The sequence below is a fragment of the Temnothorax curvispinosus genome, unplaced genomic scaffold (assembly GCF_003070985.1).
Source record: "Temnothorax curvispinosus isolate PA1 unplaced genomic scaffold, ASM307098v1 QBEX01012224.1, whole genome shotgun sequence".
Taxonomy (NCBI): domain Eukaryota; kingdom Metazoa; phylum Arthropoda; class Insecta; order Hymenoptera; family Formicidae; genus Temnothorax; species Temnothorax curvispinosus.
Window position 1 is genome coordinate 17483 of NW_020222004.1, and position 17773 is coordinate 35255.

A 17773-nucleotide genomic window follows, 5' to 3' on the forward strand; every position below is an offset into this window, starting at 1 on the left:
TTTAATCCATATTATAGTTACGAAAATCGTAAAAACATTTAAAATATAAAATGTCTTTACTTATTTTATATATCTTAATTCATTAATTTTTATAGACAGAGAGGGAGAGAGAGAGAAAAAGGGGGAGAGAGGAAAAGGAGGAAGTACAAAAAAAATATTATAATTCAAATTACAAAGATATATTTCTATTTGTTTAATACCATATAAAAAATAACGTTTTATCATACGGAACATTATAAAAGTTATTATTACACAATGTTGATACACATTTTAAAAAAGTTTCAACAATAAGTTTCAATACTTAACAAAATAAAAGTTGTTATCAAATTAATCACTGTCATTGTGTAATAATGGAAGGACAACATATTTGTCATCTCTATACGGAATTATAAAAAAATTTTTGGTTTAAACAATGGCCATATTGTGTTTTCTGATAACGCTAATTTTGAAACAACGTAAGTATCTAGCAAACTTGATTCGCAAGGAGTAGTAACAAATTTTGTTTTCTTAGAAATCGTTTTCCTATTATTATGTAATCATTCAGCTGTACATGCCATGCTATTTGCTGAACGATTACAATGCTACCATCTTCTAAACCGCAACAATTATTAGCATCTTCTTTAATTGATAATGTAAATTTACTGCATACTGCTTTACTGTATAAAGGATTTTTACATCCATCTGGTACGACGTCGTTGTAAGCAGAAGATTGTACAGGTACTAATTTATCTAAATTAGTTATATTATGCTTATCATTTTTATAACGTTTATAAATTTCATTGTAACGATTAAAAAGCTGTTGTAGTGGTGTCTCGCTTTTACGAATCAATGTTTTGATAAAGTGCATAAAATTTTCGAACCGAAATGCACTAAAATTTTCTATACTTCCGAAATGTCTAACATCCTCCGTAATATGTATAAGGCCATGAACATTATGTGATACTAAATAATTGTTATAAAGAAGACTAAACGACTCTACAAAATGTTCCAGAAAAAGCTGAGCATAATTTAAATGTTCATGAAGATCGCTGCACGATAAAATTCTAACTGCAACATGCAATTGTACAAAATGCTGATATAAATCTTCACGCAATACATATCGGAGAACTACCAATCCTGTGTAAAACAACAATTGGCGATATTCGGTCGCTTTCCATTGTTTTAAAAATATCAATGAACGTGGTTTGCGTTGAAACTCACTTGGGACATACAATTTTATCTTTAGTAGAACATCTGACATATGTTGAATTTGATTTGCGCTAAGTTGCCATTTTTTTTTCTTACCATCATTGTGCACCCACAAATACATTAATTTACGCATCACACCTAAACAGATCAAATGCATATAATCGAGAGAGATACATTTAATCAGATCAATGTCTAATAAAATTTCTAATTCACTCCTATCCAAATGATAATAAAAATCCGCGTGCAATCTAAATTCTTCATCAGTACTTTTCTGTGCATTTTTTTTCAAAAAATATACACGTCTATGGTCACTGAGACCCTTAACATGACATTTCGTACAACTGTTGTAACCTGTGTGCTCTTTCACATTCAGAACATATGATTTTGCTGGTGCATCCATGACAAAGTATTTGATAGAAAATGGAACTTTTATGCCATCTATTTCAATTCCGTTTTCATACAAAAATAATGCCTCATGTACAAAATTTCTCAAAAAAAGATTGCTACTTTTAGGTTTAAAATTTCCATGATAAGCTCCAATGATAAAGACAGATCCATTAGGAAGTACAGAACCTAAAATTGGCCAAAATGTACTAGATGATGATTTGCAAAGGGGAAGACCGTCAATACCTACAGCTATTTGTACACCTTGCAATTTACATTTTTGTCTTTTCAAATCATCATTTAATATTGTGTCCATTATACCATTAGCTATGCCGAAATGACAATATTTACCGGGTTCTATATCTATAGTATTACATTTTCGCGGAGTATGTAACAATGTTCTGGCATCTTTTGGAAGAGTAGAAAAGTACGGATATTTTTTTAAATGCGACAGAAGGTCTGTAACAGCAATATTCTTGATTAAATGTTTTACAGTCCAATTCCTTAAGAAATTCTCTACTTCTGACGTTGCCTCATCTTGATCGCTGTCTTCACTCTTTTCCAATGATGAATGTAATGTAGCCAAACATCTACGTTCATTTTCTTCATATCCACACATTCCATGATTTAACAATTCATTATCACTGTCAGATGGATTGTCAGTATGCAAATCATTGCAAAGTATAGGCAAATTGCTTGCAGTATCTTCTTCACATACCTGTAAAAATTTATTTACATTAATATTAATATGCTTTTGTACTGTTTTAGAAAGAACTGCTTGAATTGAGTATTGTGCTAAAAGAATACTTACTGTATCACTTGTAGCATTTGATGAGACAGAATTTAATGGGACATTATTGTTATTCTTAATACTTATACCTGTAAATTAAAACGTAAAGCAGGAATCATGCATTATTATCATATAGCGTTTTAAAACTAAAGAATATAGTTGCAAATTAACAATTCTAATTCAATAAAAACATTAGGTGCTTTCCAGTTAACGACACAAGTTGACGCAAGTGTCATTCTCTTTGTTGTTCATGCACTATATAATAAATGGAAAATTACTTACTCTCATAAGTAGCCCTGTTTTCAATCTTGTCTATTATCTTCATCACAGTATTGTGAACACGCCGACGAAATTGTCGACTTGAAATTTCAGACACATGTTTTAATTTTTTTTTATTCATTTTTGAATAAATGCTTCAATTTCCTGTAAAAATAAATGAGAGTTAATTTAAGGCTATGTTTGTATCTTTATACAACTATAGAAAAAACAAAAAGTACTGTTTACACATTTTGTATAACATAACATTTTCTGCTTATATTAGATTCAGATTAGATTAACAATAATCCATACTTGGAAAAAAGAAATTAAATATTCTATATGTATATTTTTTAATTTAGCTAATTGCGCATGATAAATACTCACTTTTTGCAAATAAAGAAATGACAATGCTGTGCACCAATTGTGCAACGGGTCTTGCCCGACCAGCTTAAACCAGTGCGTAAATTGGATTTCCTTTTCCCTTCAACGTTAATATACGGTGTAGTACTTATTATTTCACTGTGTGATGTAAAAGTTTCTGCAATTTATTAATATAAAAAATAAATATATTATATAAACGTAATAAGCGTACCAAGCGTAAGGCGTAAAACCCGAAGATTTATGTACACCGGTATATAATAGCACACAAACAAACGTATTAAGCATTAAAAAACCATACCTTGGATATATTCGATGTATATATCTTTTTATATCTATACAAGAGAGAGCTGTATGCACTAGACGGTATTAATACGTGAAGCAACGTGATGTATCAATGTTATACACCATCGACCCTTTGTGCAACAGATCTTGCCTGAACAGGTTAGGCCAGTGCGAAAGTTAGCTTTCGTTTCTTTTTCCTTTAACGCTAATATACGGTATTGCACTGTAGAAGTTAAATCATTACAGATAATTCAATAATATGTAGAAAATAAACGTATAAATATAATAAGCGTAGACCGAACGTAAGAGATACTCCGGAGATAACGTGTACCGAGGTACCGACCGTCATAATCAAAACGTAAGCAGTAAGGGTGGCGTCCCATGGCATTTTCCGCATAACCAATCAAAAGCTTAACAGAAAATGCGTAACGCTTCTGATTGGTTAGTCTGCGTTCGGAAACGTCACTCGAGTGCACACGAGTATACTTCAGTATACTCCCTTCTCTTTTTATCTCAGCGAGTAGTCGCGGTACGCGGGAAATACATCATTGGGGCACGTGGCACGTTATCTCCAGGTATCGCGTTTTACGTTCAGTCTACGCTTATTATATTTATACGTTTATTTTCTATATTATTGAATTGCCTGCAATGATTTAACTTCTACAGTGCAATACCGTATATTAGCGTTGAAGGGAAAAGGAACGAAAGCTAACTTGCGCATTGATCTAACCTGTTCAGGCAAGATCTGTTGCACGAAATTGCACGAAGGATCGATGGTGTATAACATTGATATACATCACGTTGCTTCACGTATTAATACCGTTTAGTGCATACAGGCTCTCTCTTGTGTAGATATAAGAAGATATACATCGAATATATCCAAGGTATGGTCTTTTAATGCTTACGTTTGTTACCAGATAACATTTCGTGCGATCTCATATAGCCCTCACGCGTGAGTATCAGGTGGTGCGTGCAAGAACGCTGTCACATCGCCCTCATTACGTGATAGTCGCACGCGTGCGAGCGAAATGATGGCATATGCAGTCCACGCGTGATGGGGCATATGTGCGAGCGTAAAAGTTGTATGATAGCATCATATATTATCATACAAAACAGTTATTACAACTTATCGGGAGGATTGACACTGCCTTCACACATGATCATCACGTCGTGCGCGCAAGATCGCCATCATATTGCCATTACGCGTGATGGGGGAACACGTGCGAGGCACTATGCCATCACGCGTGATGAGAGCTGCATATTTGAAAAGCACAAAAGTTTATTTTTATATATAATATATATATATATATATATATATATATATATATATATATGTATGTATAATAATTGTATAATAATATGTATATATAATTCTATATATAATAATCATTAATGATCATGAGTGAGGGCAGTGACAGTCCCGATGAGTTGTAATAACTCGAAATCATTCTCCTCGCACGGTTCATCATTCCTCCTTTTCTTTTCCCGTTAAAGAGAAAAAAAAAAGATGAACGGTGCAAGAACGTGCAGCTAAACAAGAACAGACCTGCAGTGTAAGAACGTGCAGCTAACAAGAACAGACCTGCAGTCTGTTTCGGCATTTCGCGCGGTTTTTGCAGCACGCTGATTTTTGTGCAAAAATAGTTTGAATCGTGCCTTTCGCAAACGTCTCACGATTACATGTAAGTATACATTTCATGCGTATATAATATTATATACGTATATAATTTCTAATATTTTCTATAGTTTTGTTTGTGTCATGCGTATATTAATTTTTCTAGGTTATGCTCGTGCTTGTACACATCTCTTAGTTATTATATCTTTTCATTATTACATTTCTTAACGTCTGATTATGTCTATCATGCATGTCACGTTTTTCTTTTCTTTTTTCATTTTTATTTTTTTTTTTCACTGTTCATTTTTTAATTTTTCTTGTTCCTTCTTTGCAGAAAGTTTTTTGCCCACTTGGTCGGTCTGTTACATGTACATGTTATTGGTATAGAAGGTAAAGAAATATTATTATATATTTCTATTTTTTAATAACTATTAATTTTTTTATTTTGTTCATGCCTGTGTCGAATATACACTCATTGATTTATGTTACATTATTCGCCAATGTAGAAAAAACATTATTTTAATTTCAATTCAATCCTTTATTCTCTCCCCTTCCGGGGTTGAAAAGGCGTTTTATTTTGGGCAAACGTTCCCAAACCCTTACATATTATTCATATAAACACATAATACACATTTCACATGGCGTTTTATAGGGACGTACCCAACCCTTTACATAAATCCTTTAACCCAACTTATTTTTCACCTAGCCTTTTTACGACCTTACATATCCTATTACCCATCCCAACCCTTCTAGGACCTTCCCTCTCTCTTCTTCTTTTGCTTCGCTTTGTCTTCGTCCGTGCTCATCAGCAGCTGGTCTTCCATCTTCTCTACGATCTCGTTCTCCGCCGATCTCCTGGTCCCCCCACTTTCCTCCTCTTTCCTTTCCTTTCTCTTTTCCCTCTTTTTTCCTTCTTTGATCCTATCTTCCACCGACTTATCTGCATCTATCTTTACCTTCATCCTACTTCCTTCCTTCCTTCTCGCTTCCAGTACTTTCCTGCTATCTTTTTCGCTTCCCATCTTTACGAGGAATGTTATCCAATTCCATCTATGTCCTATCTGGTTCACCTCCTTTACCTCTGCCCTCACCTTAAGCCCATCTGTAAAAAGTTGCTTCACCTTATTCAAATTCGAGCTACCTCCTCCCCATCTCTTCTTCTCGACCCTAATTATCACATTCTTCTTTCTTTTTTCATCGTCTTTCTCTTCTTCTTTTTCGTACCACCATTTTGTTTTACATACCTTACTATTTTCCTCCTCACTCTCGCTTCTCTTTCTTTTACCTGAGCATTGTTCGAGTCTGTATACCTTCCTTTTTAATTTCTCTATTTCCTCTTTCATTTCCCTTATCTCCTCCTTGTACTCTTTTATCACCTTCACCATTCGTTCTTCTGCTACCGTCTCTATCGCCTCTTTGTCGATTGCCATCGTTCCTTTGCAAATTAACTTTCGCTCCATCTTTATTCCTTCACCTCCTGCTTATCTGAAATCAAAAGACATTTATTTAATCTCTCTGCTTAGCTGTCATTGTACTCGCTTGCCTTCTTTTCCTTTTTAATTCCGCCATCCACTTCTCTCCTTCACCCTTGCTGTTTAGTATTCTTTTGATTCTTTCGCTAATTCCTTCTCTTTCTTCTTTTTCTTCGTCTCTTGTGCACCATTCTAAAACATGCTCCCATGATTCTGCCTCCGCGCCACATATCCTGCAGCTTGTTTTTTCTATTGTATCCCAGTATCTTCCGCTTCTCATCTCGTTACCTAATCTGAATCTCGCTATCCTAATCATAGATTGTTTTTTTCCTTTTCTTTCCAGGTATTCAGGCCTCCTGTTTTTTACTACCTCCTTGTACCATTTGTTGTATCTTGATTCTCTTATCCTTTCGTCCTTCTCTTGAATCTGAATGTCCCTGTCTCTTTCCGTTAATTCCTCAATGCTACTCCATCCCTCCCCTCTTTTTCTCTCTATTTCCTTAACTGCATAATCTCTTTTCTCGTAAAAGCTTTTTCTTTCTTCTTCCCATTTTGACTTTTCTTTCCTATCCTTTTCTCTTATTTCCCTCCAGCACTCTCTTGCAATCTCGTTTCCTTCTCCTCTCTCCAATTTTTCTTTATACTTCATCGCCCTTTTACCAGCGCTTATTCTTGCTTTATCTCTTTTAGTTTCCTCTCTTATCATATATCCGGGCGTATTCCAGTCCAGGCCTAACGTCCACCTTATATACCTTTCGTGCATTCTTTCTATTTTCTCTCTTTCTTTCCATCCCCATACTTCTGCTCCATATAAGGCTATGCTTGCAACCAGCAAATTATATAACTTGATCCTTCTTATCCAGTCTCCTCCAAATAACCTTTTTCCTATTCCCCATACCTGTCTCATTGCTATGGTCGCTTTTCTTACTCTCTCATTTATATGCGCATCTTGTTCTCCGTTCTTTTGGAATGTGTAGCCTAGATAGCAGAATTCCTTCACCTCTTCTATTTCTTCTTCCTTCCAACTCCACTTTACTTTCTTCATTTTACCTCCTCCCTTCCTAAATCTCATTACTTTTGTTTTCCTTACATTAACTCTTAACTTTTTTTTGTCAAAGTATCTTTCTAGTCTTTTCAGCATTCTCTTCATTTCCTCTTCATCCTCTGCTACAGCAACTATGTCATCCGCGTACGCTAACGTCCAGAATTTTATTTTTCCTACAACTATCCCTCCATCTTGTCCTTTCTTCATTGTCTCTTCCATGTCTGCCAGCAGAAGTATGAAGAGCATAGCGCTCAGCGGGCATCCTTGCCTAACTCCTTTGACCGTCCAGAAGCACTTTTCTTTTTCCCCTTTTACCCTTACCACACATCTTGTCTCCTCATACAGGTCTTCTATCCTCGTCCTCAATTGCTCACTGATTCCTTCTTTCTTCAGGACTTCCCATATTTTTTCTCTGTCCATTGAATCGAATGCGGCTTTTAGGTCTATAAATGCTCTTACTAGTTTCCCTTTTCTCTTGCTTATAGCTTTCCCAATCACATAGTTCAGCGCGTATATATTCTCCATTGTTCCTTTCTTTTTTCTGAATCCTGTCTGTGTTTCTGGTAGTATCCCCTTCTCTTCTACCTCTCTCTCTAGCCTCTTAGCCAAAATTGCTGCATATATTTTGTAACTTGTATTCATTAGTGTCACCCCTCTGTAGTCCTGCGCTTCCTTTCCTTCTCCCTTTTTTACTATTGGCACTATTATTCCTTCTTTCCAATCTTCTGCTATCTCCCCCGTTCTCCATGCTTTATCACATACCTCCCATATTTTTTCTCTCAGTCTCTCGCCTCCATAGATCCATACCTCGTTTGCTAGTCCATCCGTGCCTGCAGCTTTCTTTTCTTTCATTTCTTTGATTACTTCTTCCACTTCTTCTTTTCTTATTCCTCCCTGCTTTTCTTTATTCCCTATTCTTTCCTCTCTCCTCCTATCCTTTTCACGCGGCTTCGTCATAACTCCATCCAGTAGTTCGGTGAAGTGTTTATTCCACTGCTCCTCCGTTATCTCTTCGCATACCTCTTTCTTGCTTTTCCTTTGTCTGTTTATAAATTTCCATACTTCCGTTTTATTATTTGCTTCTCTCGCTTCCTTCATTACTCTCTCCTTTTCTGATTCCTTCTTTTCTTTTATTTTCTCCTCATATTCCTTTTTCTTTGCTATGTACTTCTTTTTGTCTGTCTCTCCTCTTTTCCACCTCGCTAGATTCTCATGTGCTTCCTCCCTTAGTTTTGCACATTCTTTATCCCACCATCCGTTTTTTCTCTTTGCTCTCCTGTTTTCTCTTATTTCTTTCCACTCTGCGGCTCGCTTTGTCGCTTTCTTTATTTCCTCCAGTATTTCCTCTATGCTCGTACCTTCTATCTTCTCTTCTTTCATTCTCTCTTTGTACCTTTCTTTTCCTTCCCTCGATTCATTATTTTTCTCACTCTTCTCTCCTCTTCTCCTCTTTCACTTGTTCCTTTTATCTTTATTGTTACGGGTTGGTGATCCGAGTCTACCGTCTCTCCAATCTTTACTTCCACTGTTTTTTCCCATACCTCCTGGTTTCCGATTATATAGTCAATTACCGACTCTCCCCTTCCTCCTGTAAATGTGAACTCTCCATCGGTGTCTCCTTTTGTTCCGTTCAATATTCCTAATCCTCCTTCCTCAATAAACCCCAGCAGTTTCCTTCCTTCCGTGTTAATTTCTTTATCCTTCGATTTTCTCTTTTTCCCCATTATCTCTGTTAGGCCACCTTCTTCCCCAGTTCTTGCGTTAAAGTCACCTCCTATTATTATTTGCTCCCCTAATCCTCCCTTGTTTGTGAATTCCTTTATATACCTTATTTTCTTCTCAATATCGTTGTTCACATATACCGCTATAATCTTCCATGTTCCCTCCTTCGTCTTTGCTATTCTTTCTACAATTCCTTCCTCTTCTCTCTCTTCTGTTCCACCTGCCACTATTTCCTTCCTAACACTAGTTATTATTCCTCCTCTTGCTCTTCCTTTCTTTTTTTCTTTTGTCGCAGGTTGGCATTTCCATACGTACTTATCTGATAACATTCCTTTGATTTTGCGCCAATCTTTTTGCTCTACCCACGTTTCTAGCATCGCTATTATATCCCAGCTTTCCATTTCTTTCCAGAATTCTTCGTTTTTTCTCTTTAGTCCAGCTATGTTCCAGAAGCCTATGCTTAATGTACTCTCTTTTTCTTCATATTTCCTGTTCTTTTCCTTGTTCCCTCTCCATATTCCCTCTCCTCTCCCTCTGCTTCTTATGTCTCTTCCCTCGTTTTCTCTCTTCTTTCTTTTACTACTTTCGAAACCCACTCTCTTCCTCCAATTTCCCCTTACTTTCGTTCCATTTCATCTCTTTATTATTTACCCACATCTTCTGGTATCCAATCGTGGTTTTCTTTCCTGCCTCTCTTTCTTCTTTTGCTACTCTTCTTATTTCTTTTTGTATCTGCCCTTCCAATCTAGTTAGATCGTCGTCCAGATAGCATTCATATTTTTTACCCAGTTTCTTTCTTTTTGTCATTATTTCTCTTTTGTTCTCCCAGCTCTTACATTTCATCACTGTCATTTTATTTCTTCCTTTTCCTATTTCATGTACTTGTTCGATGGCTATTTTCATCTCTTTTATTTCGCTTATCATCTTCTCTACTTTCTCTTTCTTTCCTGCTTCGCTTCCTATCGCTGTTCCTTTCACAACTATGTTATTTCTCCTCCTTCTTCTCTCCGCCATTTTCATATTTCTTTCCATCTCTTTCATTTTTTCCATTAAGTATCTTCCTTCGCTCTTGTCTTCTATGTTCAATTCTGTTTTTTCTATTTTCTCCTCTACCTTTTTTATTCTTTCCTCCAACGACTTTTTTTGCTGTTCCCAAATTTCCTCTCTCTTTTTAAATTCTTCTTTCAGCTCTCTTATTTCCTTTTTTATTTCTTCTTTATCTTTTCTTCTTTCTACTTCCTGTTCCTCTAGTTTCCTTAGAATTTCCTTAATCCCCTCTGCTGCCATGTTTTCTTCCTCTTCCTCTCCTTTCTTTATTTTATTTGGTGGTGATCTGCCAGCCTTCCTTGCTTCGCTAAATTTCTCCAATATTTCTTTCTCTGCTTTGGCTATTTCTTCCTCTGCTCCTTCTCTTTTCCTCTTCTGTATGTAATCTTTGATTGACCCTGTTCCTAAGCTGTCTGCTCTTCCTCTCAGTTTGGCCAGTCCTTCCGCTTTTGTTGGTCTTCCCTTCGTTTTCTTTCCTTCCTCTTCTCCTTTCTTTTCCTTGTCACCTCTTTGTCTACTTTCTACTATTCCTTCCTTCTCTGCCTCCATTCGCCACCTTTACTTACTGTATATTCGCCGTGGCTCCCTCTACGTTTACTCTTTTCGCCTTTTTCAATTATCTCTATCCGCTCCTTCCCTGTCGGTAATTTACCTCCTTCCTTCTCCAACAGGTGGCGCCCTGTCCACCTCTTCCGCTTACGTGCCTTCTCCTGCTGCCCTAACCTTCTCACCTGTTGACTTTTTAAGATCTATTAATTAATACCTTCCTGATTCCTACTTTGACTCACCGTATCTCTGCTTATTGCCCTGCTTCCGCTCTTTCCTATTTCCTACTACTCTCCTTTTTCTCTCTACTATACCGCTCCTTCTAGCTCTCTAAATTCCACCTGATTCTCCACGTCTACTCTCCTCAACTGATCAAACGCCTCTCCCATTATTTTAACTCGAATATAATATAATAATTAATTGCATGCATTACTTAACGCTGTATTTCAATTCATGAAAGTTTTCATAATGTTTTTTTATTCATGGTTCTATTACTTGTACATGAAATAAATAATCGTTGCTTCGTAAACCCGACTAACTTTTATTGATATCTTTTATTCTCCATATTAATATTAATTTCAACTTTTATATAATGTTTTATAGTTTTAATATTAATAATAATTTGTATTAATTAATTGCATGACCTGTCAATAAAAGGAAGTTTTCATTTCAACTTTAATTGACATATATATAGTGAGACGTACACAAGAAAATAATTGGTGTCGTATTGAAGACGAAACTGATTCGACATTAGAGTACATCAGTGAGTTTTGAAATTCCTTTGACTGCATTTCGTTAATTATAAAATTGATTTACACTGATGACAGATTCGTGATAATAATAGATTGCAATTAACTCGAAGTATCGTTAAAAAAAAATTTTATTTACATAAATATGTATGTAAACATACACGTAAAATACTTCGATTGACCGTGTAATCTGTGCTATTAATAAAATTGCATTTTCTGTATGTGAGCATGTAATGCATTTCACGCCAAGTGGTCCACTTTCATTTACACAATGTTTAATTGTAATTTCCTACTTTGTATGCTTGGGGTATGTAAACGTACAATTTTCGATCACATGAAATATTCAAATGTACCGTTTCCAATTAATATTATTTTGACAAAAAAGTATAATCATGCAGTCATGTACATAGATTGAAACGTTGGCAATATTTTTGTAAACGTACTTTTGAATGTTGGCAAACATTTCTTGAAAAAAAAAAAACAGTCTTTTCCTCTGCAAAATGTATAAGGACATACTGTAATACGAAATGTTTAAAATCTTTTTCATAATTATAATACAAGATTTTTATTCATACTGTAATACAAGACGTTTAAAGTCTTTTTGAGAAATTTTACAATACATATAAATACATTTCTTACATACTAAAAGCTACTAATACAAGACGTTTAGAGTCTTTTTCATAAATTTTACAATACATATAAATACATATAAATCTACATTCTTTACACACAGAAAACTACTAAAACTTAAATGTAACTGGTTCCTATGCATGCGGTGGTGATCCTGACTGAACAGAATCTTACACAGTTACAACTATCACTGCCCAACCACACGCTTATGTACGTTGTTTGTACTGCACTATTCAATTTATTACAAAAGTTGTAATTATCAAATCTTTATAATTATTTGCCTGGCCTTCTTTATGGTAGCAAACAAAACTGAACGAGGCATGTCAACGAAATATAAGCAATTTCTCAATCTCAGTGAGAGACACAAGAGAAGACGGTTAGCTGCAAGACAAGATGATCCAAACGTCTGTCAATCCATAAATAACGAATCAGACGATACATTGTCTGAAAATGAACCAATGCAAATTTCGGCATCGCATTCTGCTCCATCTGTATCTGATAACGCTCTCTATAATAATGAGGAATCGACTACTGACGTTCACGAAGATACTTTTAATGGAGATGAAGAAGCAGATGATAATGAAGGCATAGCAGAAGAAGAGGTACAAGAACAAGAAGTAAATACTGACGGAGGCGACGATGATGAAGAAAACGAAGAAAGTGATGCGGACAATACAGATGCTCACAGTAATGACAATATTTCAAACTTTGAAAATGACAATGCCCCACAAAACTTGAACGACCTAAAATTAAAAGCATTAAAACAATTATTCTTACTTGCTAATTTAAAGCATAAGCAGGGCAACATGCTGCTGAAGACATTGCATGAGTTCCCGTTTAATCTCACGTTTTTGCCGAAGGACACGAGGACATTACTTGAAACGCCTACTGATGTGGCCTCGAGACACGTCCAATACATCGATGGAGGAGAATACCTTCACTTGGGTCTCCAATATACCCTTATAAAAAAACTGAAAACTCTTCCTGAAGATATCTTGCCCGAAACGATACAAATCGATTTTAGCACAGACGGCGCTCAAATTTACAAAAGCGGCACGACTCAATTTTGGCCTCTTCAATACAGAATTTATAATTGTATTGATAAAAAACCAATTATAGCGGGTGTCTTTAAGAGAACAGAAAAGCCATCAAATCCTTTTCAATTTTTTGAACACTTTGTTCAAGAACTGGAGGAAATTCGTGAAGAAGGTGGTGTCCTTATAAACGATCGACGGTATTCAATTCAAATTCGATGCTTCATTGCAAATGCACCAGCAAGGGCATTTGCGTTGAACCACTATGGGCATGTATCGTCAAACGCATGTTCTAAATGCAAAATTGAAAAGCGTCGTTCTGCAGCGATGCCATTCTTTCGGGGAACGATGATTTTTCCCGGGACTCGTCACCCGCTACGAACGGATCAAGAGTATAGTGAACTAATGGATGAAGATCACCACAAAGGGCCAAGTCCCTTAAATCGTGTGTTGGGACTAGTGACGCAAGTTCCTTTTGAACCCTTGCACCTTCTATACGTTGGGAATGTAAAGAAAGTGTTGACCACTCACATCCATGGAAAATATGGACACCAAAAATTAACTAAAAGAAAGTTAGATATTTTGGATTCAAGAATGATGGAATGTCGAATCTACTGCCCTACGGAATTTAATCGTCGTCCGAATAAAATCTCCATGTTTCATCACTTCAAAGGCACAGAATTTAGGCAACTATTGCTGTATACAACTCCAGTTGTGCTAGAAAATGTTTTTGACGAAGATCATTACAAACATTTTCTTCTCTTACATTGTGTAATGCGCCTCCTTAGTTTGGAAAATGTCTCGGACGAAATGTACGTATACTGCCAAGCAGCATTAGAGAGCTACGTCAACATGTGCGAGGAATTGTATGAAGAGCAGTTTCTCTTGTACAATGTCCATGGTCTTTTGCACGTAGTCGGTGATGTTAGGCGATTGGGCCCATTAGATTCATACAGTGCATTTTGTTATGAGAACAATATGCCTGAATTCAGGAAATTTATACGAAAGCCGCACTTGGCTCTACAACAGTTTTACAAAAGAATGTGTGAATTAAACGACCTTGTAACTCCCGTCGATAAAGGAATCCACATTCGTTGTTCGAAAATTTACATGGATGGACCTCTCGTAGAGCCTGCCCGTCATTACCGGCAATATCGAAAAATGCAACTTGGAAATATAACGTTCTCTACCGCTCTTCGTGACAGTTGTTGCATCACAAATAATGGAGAAATCTGCGTCATAGAGAACATAGCGCACATGGAAGGGAACACGCTGTTTATCGTTAAAAAATTTCGAACACAGGTTCATCTATACAATGTTGGTGTCACATCTGATGTGGCAGGAGTATACCACTGTTCAAACTTATCACTTACATTTGAAGCAATCAATTTGAGAGATGTCAAAAGCAAGATGTACAGGATGCCGAAGTGGAGCGGTAGAGAAGGTCAAGAAGAGCGCACTATTGGAAGTGAATGGATCTGTGTGTCGCTAATTACACCCCTAATACAACCCGACTATTAAATAATTCGTAAACGAATTATACTCGATACTAGACAAATATTCAAAAATAACAAATTGTAATAATAGTAATAATAAAATTGTACACGTACTATTTCTGCCAATAATTTTCAAAGATGTACAACAAGTATACATTAAAGTGAAATTCCGTACAGTACGCAATTAAAAAGTAATGTAGTTTAATATGCAAAAACTTTTATACATATATCATGGTATAATGTCAATGAAAAATATCAACAGTTTATATGCCAGTAAATTTATTTCAAATTATTATACAAGCAATGTAACTTACATTCCAACGTACATTTTCTTATTCATTAAAGCAAATAAATATGAACGCTGGCAGAAAAGGAATGAAAAGTAAATATTGTAAAATATCGAGTAGTGGACGAGTAGTCAAAACACCGAAGAATGTTATGACTACATCCTCGGACGAAGAGCTTACTAAGCGTATGAAAAAAAAGAGCAGCAAGCAGTACTCTGTGCAAGTGGAGTTGAACAAACTTGAAGGACTAGTAGAATATATGCAAAAAAATGACGCCTTTCCGAAAACCGATACAACTAATGCAAATAAATCGAATGATACGATTCAAAATTCAACTATGAAAGATTTGTAAGTAAATTTTAATAGTAATTACACGATTGTTTTCATTCAACAAAATAATTTGGACTGTATAAAAATCATTGCATGAATGTATAAAACCAATCTGACAATTGTACTTTGAAAACCACAATGTAATATAAATTTGAAACAAAATAATTTGCGATCACAATACACAATATTGTTTATGATTTTCATATTTCTTCCAGACAAGAAAAAAATCTAAATCGTGAAGTACACGTTCCCCAACCGAATAAGCATGCAAATGATGATACTCCGCCCGTTGATGGGTTTGTGAAGAAAACATCGGTACATGCTGAACATAATCGCGCGCTTGACGCATTAAACATGCAAGAGACTTGCAAATGCAAGACAAATAACCAAGACATTCATGACAAATTAACGTGAGTATAATGTATTCTAATAATGTAGAATTTCATAATTGCCTATACAGCACAGAACCTTGCAGACATATTGCTGCAACGTTGCAAGATCTGTGCTGTATGGGTGTAGATCAGGCCTGTTGACACGGATGCCCGCGGAGCTGGCTGTGAGGGGAACATGTGTCTTGTTTTTGTCGTAATCGCAGTATAATTTGTATTTAAAATTAATTTACTAAACACGGCACGGCATTTCCTGTTGGGCGTCCATTTTAACAGACCTGTTGCAAACTTCTGATAAACAGCAATTTAAAATTACAATCTTAAATTCTATGTATAGAATTGAAAAAAAATAGAATGCATGCCGTACTAATGTTCAATGGGGTGAAAAGAAATTGATGTGTAAATACATAATGTAATTGTGTATATAAGCATTGAAAATCTAAGACAAAAGACCGTTCGAGGTAAAAAACTGAAGAAAATGAAAAATTCTTTACTTTTTAATTTTATTACGGCAACTATACATATTTGCATAACTTTAGATCAATACATTCGCAGGGATCTTCAAGACAAAGTTAATTCTTTAATCGAGAGCCAGAATGCCTTAAAAGAGATCATGGAAAAGATTGTGGAAAATGATAACGTTCATGTCGATGGCGTTAATTTAAGAAATACGTTTTACGAGGGGTTAGAGGGCTTCCCAATGAGTACCGTTGAGGAATTTAAGGAGCTAGAAAGCGATGCCAAGAAGAATGATCGAAGGAAGCTGGTGAGTGTTTTTCCGCATCCATTACACTGTGTAACACAGGTTCCCTAAAGAAATTCAAAGAGATTCTGAAAATAAATATTAAAAAAACATACCTGTATCTCAGCATTTTACCAGATCAAATCGTTAACGTTTTTTATGCAGCCATTAATCGTATTAGTCTCATACTGGCTTTTTAAAAAATTGTTATAAATTATACATTAATTTTTTTATTTAAGTTATTGAATCATCTCATTCTGTGCATAAAAGTATTAAGGTACAATTGCCAAAACTGAATAGTTTACAAAATATTTTATACTTTATGTCGAAATATACCAGAATAGAAATGTACATATCTAAACCATTGATTTTTTGACAATTCTACCTTAATAATTTTATATGCAGAATAATCAGGGAAATCATATTATGTAAAAAAAGTCGATTCCATTAAAAAAATATCGATGTGACCTTCACCTGACTTTTGTGACGACACCCAAGATCAAACTGATAAGATCATTAAATAGATCTTTTTAAACTCTACAACTTTTGTATGAAACATTTCTTTCGAAAAGGCTAAGTAGAATATTAATTACCTGCATAGTACTGCAGTGTAATGATACTTTATTTTATTTCAGTACAATTACTTGCGAGGGTTAGGAGGATGCAAATTACGAGAATTTCTCTATAATGCTATAAAAACGATTATGACTGACAGTTTGGTCTCGAAATTCACGTGGCCCGTTAGTAATGTTTCGGAGAAATTTGGGGACACAAAAACTATGAATATTATATATTGTAAGTATATACTTTTCTTTATGTACAATTCCCTTAAGAAAATATACACTCAATTAAACATTGAAACTATTGAAAGTGATACATATAAAATAATTTATTTTCTTCTTTCAGTGGCAGCACAGAAATGCACTTTGTTTAATGGTCCGCAGGATAAGGCTTCCTGCAAAGTTGAAGTCCAGGAAGTCTTACGGCCATAAAACAAAGATATCGCACAAATTTAAAAAAAAATCGACTGCCTCTTCATCAAGAGCAGCAGCTAAACGACAAAGTGGATGAATCTGATTTATCGAACAATCAGAGCGAATATAAAACTGAATGAATATGAGCGAATATGAATAAGCTGTGAAATAATATAGCTTTGTTTTCTATTTTCACTTAAATAGTTTTACATATGGATTATATATAAATATTTATATATATATATATATATAACAAAAAAAGTTTTATATATAATATTTTATATATAATATATATAACGAAAAAAGTAATGTCACAAGTTTTTTATGAAATAAAATCTTTGAAATTTGAATTATTTTTATAATGATATTAGTAGTATGTATGCAGTATTATCTGCATTTTCTCTGCAATTTT

The 17773-nt window shown here is 35.1% G+C and overlaps 4 protein-coding genes across 4 annotated transcripts; 2 read left to right on the forward strand and 2 right to left on the reverse strand.

Annotated features, from left to right (window-relative positions):
- Positions 1-2013: 2013 nt before the first annotated feature.
- On the reverse strand, positions 2014-2715 carry LOC112462307. The gene is made up of 4 exons (XM_025028018.1): positions 2645-2715; positions 2384-2451; positions 2093-2290; positions 2014-2031 (listed from the first exon to the last, which is right to left on the reverse strand). The coding sequence occupies exons 1-4, from the start codon at positions 2685-2687 to the stop codon at positions 2014-2016; spliced, it is 327 nt and encodes a 108-aa protein (XP_024883786.1). The 5' UTR covers positions 2688-2715.
- Positions 2716-5647: 2932 nt separating this feature from the next.
- On the reverse strand, positions 5648-6328 carry LOC112462308 (translation initiation factor IF-2-like). The gene has a single exon (XM_025028019.1). It carries the CDS (start codon positions 6326-6328, stop codon positions 5648-5650), a length of 681 nt encoding a protein of 226 aa, XP_024883787.1.
- Positions 6329-12209: 5881 nt separating this feature from the next.
- LOC112462310 (nonsense-mediated mRNA decay protein 2-like) lies at positions 12210-13002 on the forward strand. Its single transcript, XM_025028022.1, has 2 exons — positions 12210-12796; positions 12970-13002. Exons 1-2 carry the CDS (start codon positions 12403-12405, stop codon positions 12987-12989), a joined length of 414 nt encoding a protein of 137 aa, XP_024883790.1. The 5' UTR covers positions 12210-12402; the 3' UTR covers positions 12990-13002.
- A 1971-nt stretch (positions 13003-14973) lies between these two features.
- Positions 14974-17571, forward strand: LOC112462309. Its single transcript, XM_025028021.1, has 5 exons — positions 14974-15274; positions 15472-15666; positions 16201-16411; positions 17023-17182; positions 17294-17571. The coding sequence occupies exons 1-5, from the start codon at positions 14994-14996 to the stop codon at positions 17377-17379; spliced, it is 933 nt and encodes a 310-aa protein (XP_024883789.1). The 5' UTR covers positions 14974-14993; the 3' UTR covers positions 17380-17571.
- Positions 17572-17773: the final 202 nt, after the last annotated feature.

What these genes read in the sequence shown, in the direction of transcription:
- LOC112462310 (XM_025028022.1), top strand. Translation starts at nt 12,403, where the DNA reads ATGGTAGCAAACAAAACTGAACGAGGCATGTCAACGAAATATAAGCAA. An exon ending in GGACAATACAGATGCTCACA is followed by an intron (nt 12,797 to 12,969) that starts GTAATGACAATA and finishes TTTTTGCCGAAG; the next exon opens with GACACGAGGACATTACTTGA.
- LOC112462309 (XM_025028021.1), top strand. Translation starts at nt 14,994, where the DNA reads ATGAACGCTGGCAGAAAAGGAATGAAAAGTAAATATTGTAAAATATCG. An exon ending in AGAATGATCGAAGGAAGCTG is followed by an intron (nt 16,412 to 17,022) that starts GTGAGTGTTTTT and finishes ATTTTATTTCAG; the next exon opens with TACAATTACTTGCGAGGGTT. An exon ending in AACTATGAATATTATATATT is followed by an intron (nt 17,183 to 17,293) that starts GTAAGTATATAC and finishes TTCTTCTTTCAG; the next exon opens with TGGCAGCACAGAAATGCACT.
- LOC112462308 (XM_025028019.1), bottom strand. Translation starts at nt 6,328, where the DNA reads ATGGCAATCGACAAAGAGGCGATAGAGACGGTAGCAGAAGAACGAATG.
- LOC112462307 (XM_025028018.1), bottom strand. Translation starts at nt 2,687, where the DNA reads ATGAAGATAATAGACAAGATTGAAAACAGGGCTACTTATGAGA. An exon ending in AAACAGGGCTACTTATGAGA is followed by an intron (nt 2,452 to 2,644) that starts GTAAGTAATTTT and finishes TTTAATTTACAG; the next exon opens with GTATAAGTATTAAGAATAAC. An exon ending in CAAATGCTACAAGTGATACA is followed by an intron (nt 2,291 to 2,383) that starts GTAAGTATTCTT and finishes AAATTTTTACAG; the next exon opens with GTATGTGAAGAAGATACTGC.